Genomic DNA, 17,925 nt, shown 5'->3' on the forward strand with positions numbered 1-17,925 from the left:
GTGTTAGGATAAAACTCGGGCTGACAGACTGAGGGACTGCTCAGAGACTCCAGGAGAATCCAGGAGGAACCGTTGGAAGAACCACAAACATTAGCAACACAAAGCCTTTAAACGAGGAAGAACCACTGATCTTCAAATCTCATTGCCTTTGTTGCAGTTCTGCTCTTTGTTCCACACTTTCACCACTAAAACGTGGTTTCCAATAAAAGCTGTGTACTTTACAGAGACGTGGATTCTCTCAGAGGCGGCTCGCCGTAATGTGGTTTCACGTGCTCACGTTTGGCCTCGATGAGCGCTCTGGGCTGCTGTGGCTCTGCACGGTTCTCTTACACAGCTGTCGTTTGGGCTGATTCACAGCAGATGGTGAGTGCTCGTATGCACGGGTGGCGGCTCGAGACAGACGGAGGGAGAGCCAAGGAGGCTGAGAGACGAAACGCATTCAGATACACAGCTGCTTTATTGCAACAAAGGGCGCCGTTACCGCACGTAGTGTCGGTGAGAGGTCAGATGACCGTACGGGTTTAAAGCGCTCGCCGTGACGCGTTTAAAGCTTTTCAGGTGGACCCTGAAAACAAACTCCAGAGATCGCCTCGAGGCACAGAGCTGTTACACTGCAGTGCATACAGTACATACAGGAAGTGTGTGTGTGCGCGTGATGGCTCGGGGATATCTGTGTCTCTCTACATCTGTTTATCCCACGGCAGTGTCGTATCATCGCCGACGGCAAACAGGAGCCTGACAATGACAAAGACTCCTCTCTCCGTTTCACTGCTGATGCAGTACACACACGTACATTACAGACACACACATACACACACATGATGCCAGCAGGTCGTGCAGGTATTCCAGGCAGGAAGTTTTGTTTGTGTCACTTTGCTCCGGTTTCAGTGGTTTTTTTCCTGCTCAACAAAAACCTGTTAAAACCATCTGAGCTATGGCAAGATTCGGTTAAAGCACGACCGACCTCTCAGCGTCATTCCCCCACTGTGTCCAGTCTTTGCCGAACAGACAGCATGGGGACGTAACCTTATTGGCTAGAATAATCAGCTCAGAGACAGTGGGACCAGACCTCTGACGGTGTCTGCGGCAGCTCGTTTCTTTGGCCACATTCACGCTGCAGGTCTTAATGCTCCATTCCGATTTTTTTCATCAAATCCGATTTTTTTGTCTGCTCGTTCACACTACAAACAAAATGCGACAGCCAACGCGCTCTAGTGTGAACCCTCAAAGTGGCCGCATGCGCAAAAGAAGACGTCACACACAACGCGCTCTGTTTACACCCAGAGCAAACAGTATGTTTGACTGATGGCCTCAATATAAAGACTTCGGACTTTACGTTTCCCAACTTTGCTTTAAGTTATAAAGTTATTGTGTTATCTACATTTGTCCTAATAATGATCCTTACTGCTGTTTTAGAGGAGCAGTGCTTCAGAGGATAGCTGCAGATTTCTGTCAGAATCTGCAGATTATACAGTACAAATAAAATGTTCACGTTTCTCCAACGTTGTCTTCCCAACAGTTGTACTGGATGGAAGCGTTCGTGATGTCTTCTCCGGCGCTGATAATTGGCGTCTGTATTGTGTCAGTGACATAAAAGACGGATTTAATGCGACATGACCATCAAACAGCAGTCCCTTTCTAAAACATCAGATATGTATTGGATTCAGGACCACATACGAAAGTGACCCAGATCGGATTTAAAAATATCGGATTTGTGCCGTTCACACTGTCACACCATGATCGGATAGATGGGTCGCAGAAGGTCCAAAAAGTCGCTTTCGCCTGCAGTGTGAACGTAGCCTTTGTGTCTGTGAAAGCGGTGGATTGTGGTTACAGATGCATTTCCTGTGCTTACACGCCAGGTCAGATGGGCGAGTGACAGCCCGTTACACACACACACACACCCTCTCCTTCTGTATCTGTTGCATGTGCGCGTGCGAGCACGCTCAGCTCGACGTGCACAGCGCGAGCGTTGCTCATCTGCTTCCCCTCTGATGGACTTATTAACCAAAGAAAACATTGGTAGTTGCACGGAGAGGCGACAGTGTGATTTGTCTTGATGCATCTCTTCTCTGTGTGATTTCCACTGTATTCTTCTTAAACTGGAGGGATTTGAATATAAATGGAGATCCTCGAGCCGTCTCCCTGCAGCTAAACTGTAAATAATAACTCTAAACTTTTTTCTAATCTTCTGTAATTGAAGCAAATGGGTTTTGCGGGGAGAGATTTGTCGCAGGGAAACGTACATACATTTTTTTTATTTACGAGGAGGCGAGGGCTGAGCGGTGTAATGAGTGAACATGCATGCTTAATTTAAATGGCGAGTGTGTCTGTTAGGGAATGCATTAGAGTCTGCAGAAGAAGCGTAAGACATATTAATTGACAGACAGGAACCGCTGTCTCCGAGGTTGATACAAGTAATTTATTACTTCAGAAACGAATGCCACCGCCAGAATGTGCTTCATTAATTTCAAATTTAGTTTTAATTTCAAGCTGTTGCCCCTTGAGAAGAATAAGGTGGCAAGTTGTGTTTGAAGAGACATTTTTCGCCTCTCCCTCACTTCATCTTTCTCTTCCCATCCTCAGTCTCTCTCTCCGCCTGTCTCCCGCTGATTTTGTGCAGAACAAAGACCTGAGGGAGGAGGGGCGGGGTGCTGACTCGGTTCCAATGAGAAAACAATGTCAGTGCGAGCACGAGTCCCGTTTATGGGAGTAAATCCTTCATCTGTGAACGATTGCACAAAGTGTGAAGCCCGTGCCGTCGGCTCATGCTGCCTCTCAACAGGTTCAGAAGATGTCCTGAAGATCGAGGCTGTTTCACTCACAGATACGCTGCATTTATTTGTTTGCTGCTTCAGAGAAAGCAGTCAGGCCATGTACACGATGCAAACATTTCATTTATCCTTATTCAAAGCAACACGCGCCCGTCATGATGCATGTGCCCCTCACACACACTAAAGCAGGGGTGTCAAACTCCAGTCCTCGAGGGCCGCTGTCCTGCAACGTTTCCATGCATCCCTGCTGCAACACACCTGAATAAAACTGACTGCATGCTGGTGTGGCAACCCCCAACCTGCTCATTTAAATAAATGTGTTTGGAAAAATGTACTTCTAAAAGTACTTTTACTGCACCATGTTCATTCACTCGTGAGCTGCTGTAACATGAATCAAGTGGCTGAACTGCCACCTCAGCATGCAGTCAAGTTCGTTAGAGTCTTGCTAATGACGTACTAATTTTATTCAGGTGTGCTGCAGCAGTGATACATGGAAAAGATTCAGGACAGCGGCCGCCGAGGACTGGAGTTTGATCCTTTAGCTGTTCAGGGAAATATTAGCAACATGTTTCAAAAATCACATTAGTCAGAAGAGTTTTCATCATGATGAATCAACTCTGAGACTAATACAATCCTCCTCCTGTGGTAGGTCTAACCGATCTCTCTCTGTCTTTGTTCTTCATTTCGCAGCATACGTCCCTGAAGATGAGAAGGAAGCAGCTATGTTGGATGAAGACCTGGATGGAGACGACTCGGCCCAGGACGGGGAAGAGCCCGCTGCCAAACTCCTGTGTCCAGACAAGGACTTCCTCTTCAAGGACCGTCCGGGCTTCCGTGACTCCCCCAACGCCACTGACTTCTCTGGTCAGGAGCTGGACAGCGAGTCCCATCTGAGCGAAACCAGTGACAGAATGTCTGACTTTGATAGCTCCTCACTTAAAAATGAGGACGAGATCCTCCATTCTAAAGATCCCTCCAATGCCCTGTCGCCGTCCTCCTCCTCTACCATGATGGCCGCCGCCAACGCTGCCGCCACTGTCGCTGGCGAAGAGGCCATATTAGCAGCAACAGGCTCTGTTGCTGACAGCCTGGAGAAGATGAAGGCCATTTACACCTCTTTTCTGACCAATTCCTATTGGTCCACCCTAAACCTGAACCTGAGCCAGCCCCCAGCGGAGAAGCCCCCCCGCAGCCACAGCAGCAGCAGCAGCAGCAGCAGTAGCAGCAGCTGTGGGAGCGGAGGCTACGACTGGCACCAGACAGCCATGGCTAAAACCCTCCAGCAGGTCTCCCAGAACCACCACAACAGGATGGCGCTGGTCCAACATCCTACAGTGGCCGTGAGCACCCTATCAACAGAACCCAACCTCTTCAGTACCGTCCAGCTCTACCGGCAGAGCTCCAAGCTCTATGGCTCCATATTCACTGGTGCCAGCAAATTCCGCTGTAAGGACTGCAGCGCAGCATACGACACGCTGGTGGAGCTCACGGTGCACATGAATGAGACGGGCCACTACCGTGATGATAACCACGAGACGGATGGCGAGGGAGCTAAACGGTGGTCCAAACCTAGGAAACGATCTTTGCTGGAGATGGAAGGGAAGGAGGACGCGCAGAAGGTTCTGAAGTGCATGTACTGTGGACACTCTTTTGAATCCCTTCAGGACCTGAGTGTCCACATGATTAAGACGAAACACTACCAGAAAGTGCCTCTGAAAGAGCCTGTCACACCTGTGACAGCTAAGATTATCTCTTCTGCTCGAAAGAGAGCCCCTCTTGACCTGGACATCCCCAGCTCGCCAGACTCTAATGGAGGCGCCACACCAAAGCCCACCTCCCTCAGTGACTCTGGCGATATACTCCAAAAGGTCACCAACCCTTACATCACGCCCAACAACCGCTATGGACACCAAAATGGTGCCAGCTATGCCTGGCAGTTCGAATCCAGGAAGTCACAGATCCTCAAATGCATGGAGTGCGGCAGCTCTCACGACACGCTGCAGGAGCTCACGGCTCACATGATGGTGACAGGACATTTCATCAAAGTCACCAACTCTGCGATTAAGAAAGGCAAACCGATCATAGAGGCATCCGCCCAGGCACCGAGGTCAAACTCAGCAGCTGAAGAGAAGGTGCAGTCGGTCCCCCTGGCTGCTACCACCTTCTCCCCTCCACCTGCCCCGGTGCCTCCTCCGACCAGCATCTCCCCCACTCCTATGGTTATGGAGATAAAGAAGGAGGCGAAGGAGGAGGAGTGCACTGCAGAGTCCATTCTGAATAATGTTAACAATGTGAGCAAGGAGAAAAAGGCCGTAGGTGAGGAGGAGGTTGAGGAAAAGTTTGATATCACTTCAAAGTATAGCTATCTGACTGAGGAGGATCTGGAGGAAAGTCCAAAGGGGGGTCTTGATATCCTCAAGTCCTTGGAGAACACAGTGACCTCAGCCATCAACAAGGCCCAGAATGGAGCTCCCAGCTGGGGAGGATATCCCAGCATCCACGCTGCCTACCAGCTACCAAACATCATGAAGCTTTCACTGGGTACCTCTGGAAAGAGCTCCCCACTGAAATATATGTTCCCCGGAGGGGAGATCCTCTCCCCCACTGCCAAGAACCAGCCGCTGATCTCGCCTCCTAGCTGCCAGACCTCTCCACTACCTAAAAACAACTTCCATGCTATGGAGGAACTCGTCAAGAAAGTGACAGAGAAGGTGGCCAAGGTGGAGGAGAAAATGAGGGAGCCGGCTGCTGTTGTGAGGGGCTCTCCTCTGAGGCGCACCACCCCTTCACCGTGCAACAGCGAGGCAGAGGAGTCAGCCCGAGGAGAGTCCCCCAAAGAAAGCCAACCAGGAGGCAGTAAGACCCCTGAGAATGCAAGTGCAGAAGAAGAAAATGGACCCAACCACAGAGATGCAAACGGGGATGTCTCTACAAAGGAGACGGCAGAGAATGGTGTAGAGTCTGCTGCCGTGACCTCACCCCCACCCACCTCTGCGTGTGGCAGCACAGCCATCATCACTGATCACCCGCCTCCAGAACAGCCGTTTGTGAACCCTCTGAGTGCGCTGCAGTCCGTCATGAACGTGCACCTGGGGAAGGCCGCCAAGCCGGCCCTGCCCTCCTTGGACCCAATGAGCATGCTGTTCAAGATGAGCAACAGCTTGGCTGAGAAAGCAGCAGTGGCCGCTTCTACACCACCAGCACAGACCAAAAAGACCGGTAGCGAGCACCTCGAGCGATATTTCTACCAGCAGCATCTGAACAACGACCAACCCATAGACCTTACCAAAGGAAAAAATGCAGACAAAAGCAGCAACTCTTTGGGGTCGACATCTCTCTCCTCCCCCACTTCCACCCCATCCTCGGTGTCTCCCTCCTCCACCATCAGCATGACCAAAGCCTCAGCTGCAGTAGCTTCCTTCATGTCCACATCACCTCTGAGAGAAAACGCCCTCTCAGATATCTCAGACATGTTGAGGAACCTGACAGAAAGCCAGGCTGTGTCCAAGTCCTCCACGCCCACCAGCCAGTCCGAGCGCTCTGATATCGACGGCGTCACGCAGGAAGAGACCGAAGATGTTTCGCCTGCCCAGAAGCGTAAAGGCCGCCAGTCCAACTGGAACCCTCAGCACCTCCTCATCCTACAGGCCCAGTTTGCTTCCAGTCTCAGACAAACAAATGACGGCAAGTACATGATGTCGGACCTGAGCCCACAGGAAAGAATGCATATCTCCCGCTTTACGGGTCTCTCCATGACAACCATATCCCATTGGCTGGCAAATGTCAAGTACCAGCTGAGGAGAACCGGTGGCACAAAGTTCTTGAAGAACCTGGATTCTGGTCACCCTGTGTTTTTCTGCAGTGACTGCGCCTCTCAGATTCGCTCGCCGTCCACCTACGTCAGCCACCTGGAATCCCACCTGGGCTTTCGCCTGCGAGACCTGGCGAAGCTTTCTGGGGAGCAGCTGCTCAGCCAGATCTCCCAGCAACACCACCACCAACGCCATACCAAAGGACTGTCTGAGAAACTGTTCTCCAACCTCCACCCGTCCAGCCACCCTTTGCCGTCCTCACTCCCCACATCCATCCCGTCCTCCTTACCCATCTCCCTGTCCTCATCCTTAACCACATCTCTGCCCTCCTCCGAATCGCCGTTGCCCTCTCCCGAGGACGACGACAGCGGCGCCCTTTATCAGTGCAAACTGTGTAATCGGACATTTGCGAGCAAGCACGCGGTCAAGCTTCACCTGAGTAAGACTCATGGGAAGTCGCCAGAGGATCACCTCATGTATGTGTGCGAGCTGGACAAACAGTAGCACCGGCTTGCTCGCCGTCTCTGACAGATGAGAAACGATGACGAAGGACGCCTTAAGCGTTAGGACTGCACAAAGATGCCATGCAACTACTGCTCTGAGTTTCGGCACATGGTTTTACATTTTGTGTTGTAGAAGATTTTTAATTTTATTATGTATGATGTAGACTGACTTTTCACGCAGACGTTCATTTTTTTTAAGGGCGGGGATTGGGTGGGGGCTGATGGGGCAGTATATGAAGTAAAAAAAAAGAGCTCTAAAACAAAGTGTTTGTATTTTGAGATTTGTGTAAATGGATTTCTGTTGTTTTTATATTTTGGCATCACTGAGGTGTGATAAGCTGCATGCATAAAAAAACAAAGTTTAGTTGAACCTTCTGGAGCTAAACCTGGTGCCCTTTTCATGGTTTGTTTTCTCTTTTCACTCCTGACTGCTCTGTCTTCTGTTTCATTGTTTTTGGTGCTGAGGCAGCATTTAAAATTTAACCCTCTGAGTACGTCAAAGCATTTCTGCACCGGACATCCAAACACTGTCGACTTGAGATTAGAGATTGGAAATTTATCGAGGCCCTCGTGAAAATTAGACACGCGTCACGTCCCAAGCAGAGAAAATGTCGAGTCAAGCAGATCCTCCGCCCGATGCGGGATCCTCGTCTCACAGGATGTGACACAAATATCGCAGCTTTGTGAATAAAAGGGGAAAAAAAAGATTTACTTTCATTGATCAGGGGCCGCTATTAATTCAGGTCTGTGTAAAATATGTACATAAGACATATGACTTATCCTGTCTAAATTATGCATTGTTTCTATATTTTTAATTTAAAGGACTATGACTATCTGCTGGTGCACAGTATATGAAGACATAAATAAATTGTTTTGCACAATAGTTTTATAAATGTGTTATTTAATCAAAGGATACAGAAACAAAGGGAGAAAGCAAACGAAGGACAACAGGTGAATCTTTTTATTCCTGACTCGTGCTCAAAGGGTTAAAGACTCTTTTTATCCGACACGTGAACGAACAGTGAGAAGATATTTGAGGCTGTACAAAAAGATGTTCCTTTATGAAGATGTTTCACATGTAAACTGTTATTTATAAGCACTCTGGGTTGTTTCATATCGCTGAATGCCTTTTCTTTTTTCCTTTTTTTTCTGTCTAATTAGTCGGCCATGATTCCTCTGCAGCTTTATCTTTTTGGGATATGAAAGGTAACCATGGCTACGCTAACCTCCTGAGTGACAGGTTCGGCTGCATTTTTGGCAGTTAATTTGCTGAAGTAACTGACAGCTGCCAGAGTGGAGAGAGAAGAAGAAAAAATACTTATGTGTAAAATATGGGCATGTAAACAGCACAGACACCGTTATGCATTCTGTGCCGGTCGTCTTTTCACTTCCTTCTGTTGTTTTTTGTTGTTGTTGTTCTTGACAATGAACCCCATTATATGACTTCATATAACCTTGTTTTCTACTGCAGCATTAAAAACGGAAACTGTTTTTTGCAATAATGCGCGTGTGTGTGTGCACTGTGTGTGTCGTGGCTATCAATTATGTGTGTGCTGTGCAGTCCCTAATGAGCACATTAGACCGGGAGTGTGTCAGCGTCTGTCTGTGACGAACTGCAGACTAGTTTACAGTGAGTGGCAGCAGCGGGCGTGTGGGAGACAAACACACACACACACACAGTCTCAGACATGCAAACAGAAACCATGGTTGTGGCGCTTCCCTGTAGCCTCGTCTGTTATCCTGGTGCCTTAAGGAGCTCGGTCTCATGGATCACAAAGCCGCTGAAGGAAACTGGCGCGGCGATCTCCTGACTTCGGATTGTATCTGCTATCGACAACGCTACCAAGAAAGCAAGGTTAGCCATCGAGCGCAGACTTAGCAACGCTGGCCATGATTAGTCTGTAACGTTAGGCCATAAAGTCATCTCAAAATGGACAACAAATACCCTCCACCCATCAGTGCTGGGGTCATTATCTGTTTTACATTAGTCGTAGTTTTCTTAAAAGTAATGCAGTATGTTACTTAACTACTTGCCAGACAAAGTCATTTGTTACGCTGCTTTCGGGTTTCTCTGTTAAACAAGCTGAAACGCATTGTGTCATAATTACCAATGAACAATATAGACCTACTGGCTACAGTCGCACACACCAACGCAAATCTCTATCCTACTTTGTACACCTGATCTTCCTCTTAGTATGAACGCTTGTAGATCCACAAAACAAAGATGGAAACCAGCGCAAAGAGACTTTAATGTGGTCATCATGGTGATTCTACTGTATGGCTGTACTGTACAGCTCTTCAGTTTGTTACCTGTTGAAGTTCAGGCTCTGGCTGCTGGGCTGGAGTCTGCATATGCTCGGCTTTAACATCACTCTGGGCTCTTGGCTAGCATAGCGTTAGCTAGCACAGCATTAGCATGCTGTCTATGATGTTGTTAGCGGTATAAATATCAGTTTCTGTTTCCACATAACATCACGCTCTTGTCCTTTTGTGCATTTAAAACAATAGTCATGGTCATGTTACCGCTCCTGAAAAGACCAAACTGAAATCAGCTGATTGTAGCGTGAGCGCAGAAAGAAAAAAATCTGATTTCTTTTGTTCTTCCTATCCACCCAGCGTCAGATAACAGAAGAACCTTTGTAATGTGAGTACCAACCTACTGAATTTAGTACAGAAAAACATTACATCATTACCGCGCTAGTAAAAAATGTAGTTAAGGGTCGTGTCGTGGTGCTTTATGAACATATTTGTCGCTGTAGTTTTTCCATGTCTTAGTACATTTATGTCCATTCTAAGCAATCTCCATCGAGGAATCTGCTGACAGTTGCGAGTTCTTATATTAATGTTCTTCTTATTATTATTACTTATATTGATGATTGTTATTCTCTCACTGATAAAATCAAAGAAGTAGCTGGAAATGCACAGGAGGAATCAATGGAGCCGAAAGTGAAGCATCTCCAAACTTAAGGCATACTCAGACATTTCATTCCCGAGTCCTTCACATTCAAATGAGTTGTTACACTACAGTCTACTAAAAAGACATCTAAGTCAAGTTTATCTGAAAAAAGCTCAAAGCTGAAGTTCATACTTCCTGTCATATACAATTTATTAGACCGCCTGTCATAAAAACACTCATATTTTAGAAATCTGTCAAAAACAGGTTTAAGACTGAAAAATATATTCACCACATATAAACTGAATTTGTGTCTTTATACCCAAATTTGAGCTGGCACGCTGGAATTTGTCCTAAAATGTAATAAAATGAATCAAGCATAATATTTGAGCACTAAAACAGATTTTTCTGTTCAGAAATGTAGGTAACTGTAATTAAATGTAATTTGGTTAAATAATATTAATGCACTTGATTATTTTTTCTGCTTCTTGTCACACATTAAATATGAAAATTCACAGATAAAGACAGTAATCACAGTTAAAAATATGATTTTGGCTGAAGAGCTCTCACAGACTGGATTAACCATTACAGAAACATAATTAACCAGTACTGTTAATGTAGAGCAGCTGTGGTATGAACCTGACACTGGGCGGTGGTCTGCTATGTCTCACCTCTTTCAATGGCAAATATTCGTGTAAAACATGACCAGAGATTCTAATAACGAGGCCAGTGTACGTGCAGTGAGCTAAAAGCTAAGGCTGCTTTAAACATTCGATCTTTGACTGTTTTTTCTACTCTTGGATCTGGATGATATCATAGAGAGGGGAAGCCCCACCCACCTGCTTTTCAAAGCACTTGTTTGTGAGCTCCAGCCAATCAAAACAAAATCAAAGGCTCTCCTCCACAGTCCTCATTTATAAAGTGCTTTACATACCCGAACATTACGGCTAACAGCTGGATTTTCCTGTATGAGTGCAGCTAGCCAAACAACGAACAGCTACTTCCTGCTAAAGCGACAGACAGTAAAGCGGACAGTTTATCCTGGTTTAACATAAACTCATTGTTGCAGCACTACAGTGATGTTTAGTTTCAGTGTCCTTATTTTCCTCTGAGTTATCGATCCTGTCACTAGTTAGCGAACACAAACTAATGCAGGTCTATTAGCCGCAACCAACCAACCACATGACGTCACGTACTGGCAGAAGATGGTGCTACGCATGTTTTTTTATCCATGTCAGTCCATCAGAGCAAGGCTCAGTGGGGTAAATTAGCCTTTATAATTTCAGTGTTTTGTGTCCCCTTTAAGGTCTAATAACAAAAAAGCAGATAATGATGATGATGATGACAGTCTCTTTTAAAACATGCTGGAAAGAAAAAACCTGTCACTAATAGCATGAATAAAATCTTTCAAGTGCTCTGCAGATGACCGTTAACGCAGAGATGCGCGCGTTCTGTCACGCGGCAAACTGAAAATCTGTTTCATCCACTCAGTGTTAGATTAAAAAGCAGAGAGCAGCGGTGCTCCATCCTCTTCCTCCTCATGGGATATGAAAGTATAAAGAGCGACACTCACTCCCACAGAGTTTCCCTTCCACGTCTGCGGCTCTATAATTACCTCGGACGTCCATTTTGTGACACCTCTTGGCGAGGTAAGAAACCTGGCAGGTATATTTGTTTAAGCTTCATGGGAGATGACAACAATGCTGACAAGATGTGCAGCTCCTTTCAAGTGTTTATTTAGGCAGATTTTTTTGTGGATCGAGCGTGATTAAATAGGAACTGTATCACCATCAATCTGATGATGTGCAGCAGGAACACGGGAAAAACACAGTGAAATTACGCTGAGAGGTGAAAGACCTGCAGCCCTACACAGGAGCAGAACCGGTTCAGCACAGGTAGATATCAGCTGAAGACCCAAGCAGCATCTAAATGTGTTCATAGACCCACCGAGCACACACACACAGAGGCAGGTAGGATTTCATCCACAGTGACAGGGTGGCACTGTGTGTGCAAATGTCAGCCTGAAGTCTGGCTGTGTTTAAGGCTCTCATTAGCCTCAAAGAAAATATGCGTGAAATTGAAGTGTGAGAAGCCATTTTCTGTCTTTCTGCCAACACGGGAGCTTATTAAGGTTCGAACCCGGCGTGCGGGAGACGATGGAGACCACCACCGGGCTCTGCGTGCTCGCACACACTCACTAACCACATAACTGTGTGTAAACATCATGTGGACTGAAGCCCATCAGCTCCACACTGAGTGGAAGAATTTAGCTAACAGATCCTCATACACACAAAGCTTTCACTTCAGTACTCTGAAAAATGTGAACAAAGTTACTGGATTTGTACGTTTACATGAACACGCTCTGCCTTCTTTATCGAGGTGTATGAGAAGGTGTATCAGAAGCCTGCTCTGTGATTGGCTGGACGCTGCGGTGGAGTGACCTCCCTCTGCACTGAGGCCTTCAACTGTCACGTGACAATAACACAACCTCATTATGTGTCGAATTATTATTATTACTGCTACCGTTAATATTATTCCTGTTATTATTGTTGCTTTTTCAGCTGCTGTAAATATGGAATAACTGAATCATTTATTAACTGAATATTTTATTGTAACATCATTATAAGGGACTCGTGAACTTTTACATGAAGGGCCAATTTGTGGGCCAAAGTGATGAAACTCTACTTGTACAACAGTGTTTAGCTGCACATTTAATTCTTCAGATATCTGATTATAAGAAAAAGAAAAGAACAGCACATCTCAGTTTCTCTCATGATAAAGAAATGCTGCAAAGAAAGAAATCTGTCAGCATGACTCTTCGGGCTTAAATTATGATAAATAAATGTGTAAAATAACAAACCGTCCTGGTAGCTCATTGGCCAGACGGTGCCGTAATTACAAAACATTAACGGTGTGTTCACACCGAATGCAATAGACGCGACCAAAGCGTCAGGTTTACATGTAAAGTCAATGGAAAAGCGTGATGACGCGAGTGCGGGTCCTGCGAAAATTCAGAAGCGTTTGACGCGATGAGAAAACGTGCGTCAAAGTAGAACGTCGGGCGTGTTTGACGCGCGTATTTTTATTCGCCAGTTTTTGTGTTGCATTTTGTGCATACACGCGTATCGCGTCTACCGCTCGAGTTGGAAAAATCTGAACTCCAGCGTCAATTCACGCCGCGACAACCAATCAGGAGCCTGGTGACGTGGCTCTGACCTAGGTCAAAGGGGCAGATCCAGCCAAAGCCCTTCATACTTCATTCAATATGGAGGAAAGGCTAATCAACTGGCACAACTTCCTCCCACATTTCCGGTTCACGCGCGTCAAAATATGCAATATGCAATTAATTTGCATTGGACACGCGTCGAGGTGCGAATTTGCACGCGTCAAGTTAGGGGCGTCTGGCGCGTTTTTGGTTGTGTCTATCGCGTTCGGTGTGAACACACCATAAGTTTCTGTTAAGTCACAGAAAATGTCCTTTAATTATTTATATTTAACTATAGTCCAATTAAAAAATATTCATATAGCAGTAGAAAAAACACAGGAACCTTTTCATCATTTGACTGTTATCAGTAGGAAAAACAAATTTAAAATGTTTTCTTGTTTTCCAAAGCTGTCAACTCGGCCAGATTAGAGTCTTCGGCAGGCCGATTCTGGCCCCGGGCCTCATGTTTGACAGCCCTGTTTTAGAAGAAAAATCACGGGAGTGATTCTGCTGTCTGCCGTCTGCTGGTCGTCCCCGCTTCCTGTCGATGTGAGCCATTTATTTAAGTGTTTGTAGGTTCATGTTTTCCACGTTATGTTTGACTGATGTTAGCTCGAATCGAAGGTTGGGATCCCGTGTCCTCACAGCTCACATCTTCTGGCTCTAAATATCAAAACATATTTAGAGCCAGAAGGAAGGTGGTCCTGGTTTCAGATGAAGGTTAAAGGTTAAATAAATGTGAATTTTTATGTGTTAATTTAACCCTAACCATTATTTTAACTCCAGCAGTGAGACACTGACAGTTAATGATAAATAAATAAATGCACATGTCCACAGGCTTGTGCATAAAAACCTGCATGCTCTCTAAGGTTTACTGGGAGGTGGTCTTCCTGGGATGTACTGTAAATCTGTAGGCCACTCAGTGCAGATCACAGAGGAGCGCCGTAAGCTGCTGCGTGCACATGAGGCGGTGTGTTGCACATCCAGACTTCTTGATGTGAATCTGGGCTGGTGGGAGGGTGGGAATACAAGCTCAGTGGAAATGGTCCTCACAAAGGAATCACACAGCATAACGCAAAGAAAGCGGGAGTACAAGTACAGGCGGCCTGTCCATCTCTTTTCTCTTTCTGCTTCTGTTTGTTCTCCCACCATTCGATTCTTCGCACACAGAGCAGCAGGCTGCTGAACATCCAATTATTTATTGTCCTGCTAAACATAACAGCTCCTGCTGGGAGGGTTTTATTACCTTTAACTTACCTCAGACTGCAGTTTCTCAGGTGAGATGTCAATTGAGTGCAAGCACACTGGGCTGGCTGATGTTTGTGTCACATCTTTGGTAATGATGAAGACGATGACCTTTCTGAAAAGAAAAGAAAATATATTGAACAGCAAAGTTGAAACAGATCCTTTACCTTCTCAGCAGTGGAGGTGTTTCTCACGAGGATGAATCGTAGATCTTACGACTGACCCATTTCAGATTTTTTTTTTTTTTGCTGCCAGTAATTATGAAAACAAGCTAATCTGCACCCATGTTGCATACCCGCAGGAACAGAGTCAACAGAGTCAACAAGCTCTACATAGAGAAAGTAAAATTCACAATATTTCCGTATGAGACCCCGTGGAAGATTTATTCAGTGTTTCCAGGGCTGTCATCTGGTCCACTCTTAGGAGCTTCAGTTCTTTTTCAGTCAAACAGCTTTAGTCTCACCAAACTGGAAGGAGACCCTGGGGCAGAACCAGATCGCACTGAAGAGATTCAAATCTCATCAAGCGTAGGAACACCCCAAGATCCTTCAGGACAAACTGCAAAGGACCTCTCTAAACCGATGGATGGATGGATGGATGGATGGATGGATGGATGGATGGATGGATGGATGGATGGATGGATGGATGGATGATGGATGGATGGATGGATGGATGATGGATGGCTGGATGGATGATGGAAGGAAAGATGGATGGATGATGGATGGACAGACGGACAGATGATGGCTAGATGGATGGATGATGGATGGATGGATGGATGGATGGATGGATGGATGGATGATGGATGGATGGATGATGGATGGCTGGATGGATGATGGAAGGAAAGATGGATGGATGATGGATGGACAGACGGACAGATGATGGCTAGATGGATGGATGATGGATGGATGGATGGACAGATGCATGCCAGTAATATAACCCTTCAGGTCTTGCAGGTAGTTCAGTTTTAGAAAAATGAAGCTAATCTGTTTGAAGTTGGTGTAAAATTGAAAAACATCCATGTGGGCCAACATGCTTCACCTGCAGCAACAGCATTCACTTCCAGTGAGCACAGCAGAGCATTGGTACGACAGTAACAAACCAAACTGAACTCATTTGGCTGTAAAAGATCAAAGAAGCATGTGAGAGACCAAAGCATCGCTCTGTGAATCTCTGTCTGCAGCCTCTTAGTATGCTAACATTAGCAGAGCCTTGATTTGCTAATGTCTTGATTTGGAGGAAGTTCTTCATTCATAGAGCTGCTGATGTCTCAGATCAGAGCTATGACATATGGAAATTCAGCCTGAGCAGGTTCAGTTTCTTAAGAAGACTACAGCGAGTGTGCCGAAAGACCGAGAAGTTGCACATCAAAGTCAGACATCAGAGGCAGCCCTGACATTTATTTACCTTTTAGTAAAAATTTAACAAGTCCTTACAAGGGTTAGCGTTCATATTCTTGCCTTCTTTTCTATGCATACCGAAGGAAGACGGACACTAAACAGTCTGCATTCATTTATTACTACCAACACACTGGATGTGACCTCTTACAGGGATCGGGGATTTGAAAAAAAAGAGGTTTGCACTTTTACTGCTCCGGAGAACAAAAGTCACATCATGAAAAACTGAATGCACTGATGTCTGTTCCTGTTTGCATCACAGCAGCATCGCTTTTTCATCTCCACGAACATAATCGGAAGTTTTTCACATTTAAAAAGCGAAAACATCCAAATAAGCAGGATAAATTGGTCTGTAAAGGATTCCTTTGCTTTATACATCAATAAAATCTACTCTCCGAGTTCAGGCACAGGGCACTACTTTAGGAAAAATGCAGCACTTGTCCATTTTTTGTCCTTGTCCATCCTTTGTTGACGGTAGACGCATCCCCTCAGAGGACTTGCAAACTTGACCTGCAGATTTTTCAGGTTGAAATTTGTCAGTTTCAGTTTCATGTTGACTGAAATAAAAATGTCCGTGTCCATAACCACAAACAGCGCGCTCCTCTGTGCCTGTTTTTTGATGCCATAACAGTGAGCAGGAAGAAGCTGTCAGGTCTGGTACATTGTTGTCTCTGAGAGCTGGCAGGTGCATGGGGTAGGTCGCACCTGAATGGTCTGTGTGTTCGGGGTCCCCCCCCCCCCCAATTCGTAGTCAGGATGTCTGAGTTTTTTAATTTCCTGTTTAGATTGTTTGTTACCCCACAAATGATAAAATGAGAAATCAGTGGATGAGAATGGGGATATCCCTCAGATGGATTTGGCAGGACAGAAGTGTTACGGCTGAAAGCTGAAATATTTGTACGAAGCCGTCGAATAGACTCAGTCTGTCAGAGACATCGTTAGCCGGAACGCTAGTCCAGCTGTGTTTGTTACCTGAATGCGGTACATCTCCTCCCCCTCCCCTCCACACATATTTCCAAAGTATCTTAAAATAACGCTGTGATGAATGTGCAATTTCCCTAATTTACGGCTGACTGGTGCACTCTGGGCGGCAGGCTGGATGGAAATCTTAAATGGGGCTTGAACAGCACTGCTCACAACAAGAAATCAATATGGCGTGCAGCCTGGAGAGTCGACCTGCTATCTGCTGCGGCCGAGGCATCGCTCGCAGGGTAATTTCCTCTAAATGCTGCAAACACAGCTCAGCCACTTCACACACGCGCGCGCACACACACAGGACCGTGCTGAGTGTGGGTGGGTGAGTTCGCAGGTGTGTGTGCAGCATTTTCTTTGTTTTAAAGGGATAAAACGTCACACATTATTCTGCTGGTTATGCGTGTGCGCCCTCTGTTAATCTCACAGCGTGTGCTTCACATGTTCTATGTGTGTGCTTACTTGTACTTAACATACAGAGTTTTATGGCTTGTATCTCTTACTAAGAAATTCTGTTCTTTGTGTGTAATTGACTCCTGATGTCATCAACACTCATTCATATATACTTATCGTACATTGTTACATTGTAAAATAAAAAGGGAAACTAAGAGTTCACCAAAAAAAAGGCAAAATTATAAAATTAGTGAAAAAGGAAAAATTTAAAAGACAAAAATGAACTCCTCAGCATCCAAAATAACTTTCCATATTTTGTCAGAAAGGCTGATTTTCTCTGAGTTTCTCTTATTTTCTTTATCAGACGCACTTTAAAAAACTGATTTAAGTTTTCATGTGTTTTAACAAATGAATACATCTCTCCTCTTCTCTGCTGCTTTTATCATTTATATAAAGAGTTTAACAGTATGAAGGCTAACTGTGATTTATTTAGTGTTCACTCTCAGATTATATAATAATCAGAAGTGGCAAAAGTATAGACTTAAGTAGAAGTACAGATAGTCATGCTGAAAATATTCTAGTAAAAGATGAAGTACTGATCGAACTTCTTTACTCGAGTAAAAGGGAAAAAGTACAGGCTCTGAAAAATCAGCAGATTCATTTGTTCAGTTCAGCCTTTCTCCTCCTCCAAGTAAACACTGTACATTATACTGAATGAAACCAGTTTATTGCAG

The 17,925-nt window shown here is 45.4% G+C and overlaps 1 protein-coding gene across 3 annotated transcripts in view; it reads left to right on the top strand.

The window, feature by feature from the left end:
* tshz3b (teashirt zinc finger homeobox 3b) overlaps positions 1-7,287 on the top strand; it is a 29,271-nt gene extending 21,984 nt beyond the window's left edge. For 2 of the 3 annotated variants that reach the window (XM_086271439.1, XM_086272180.1), the window contains one exon: positions 3,465-7,287. In XM_086271439.1, coding sequence (XP_086127565.1) covers positions 3,465-7,090 — 3,626 coding nt within the window. In that variant the 3' untranslated portion in view covers positions 7,091-7,287. Of the gene's footprint in view, positions 1-247; positions 364-3,464 lie in introns of those variants that run through there. The other variant, XM_086272958.1, reaches the window with a different exon arrangement.
* Positions 7,288-17,925: the final 10,638 nt, after the last annotated feature.

The sequence above is a fragment of the Aulonocara sp. 'chitande type north' Nkhata Bay genome, linkage group LG1, assembly GCF_057382095.1.
Source record: "Aulonocara sp. 'chitande type north' Nkhata Bay isolate Kocher_YH1m ecotype deep benthic linkage group LG1, A_spYH_male_GT1.1, whole genome shotgun sequence".
In the NCBI taxonomy this organism is placed as follows: domain Eukaryota; kingdom Metazoa; phylum Chordata; class Actinopteri; order Cichliformes; family Cichlidae; genus Aulonocara; species Aulonocara sp. 'chitande type north' Nkhata Bay.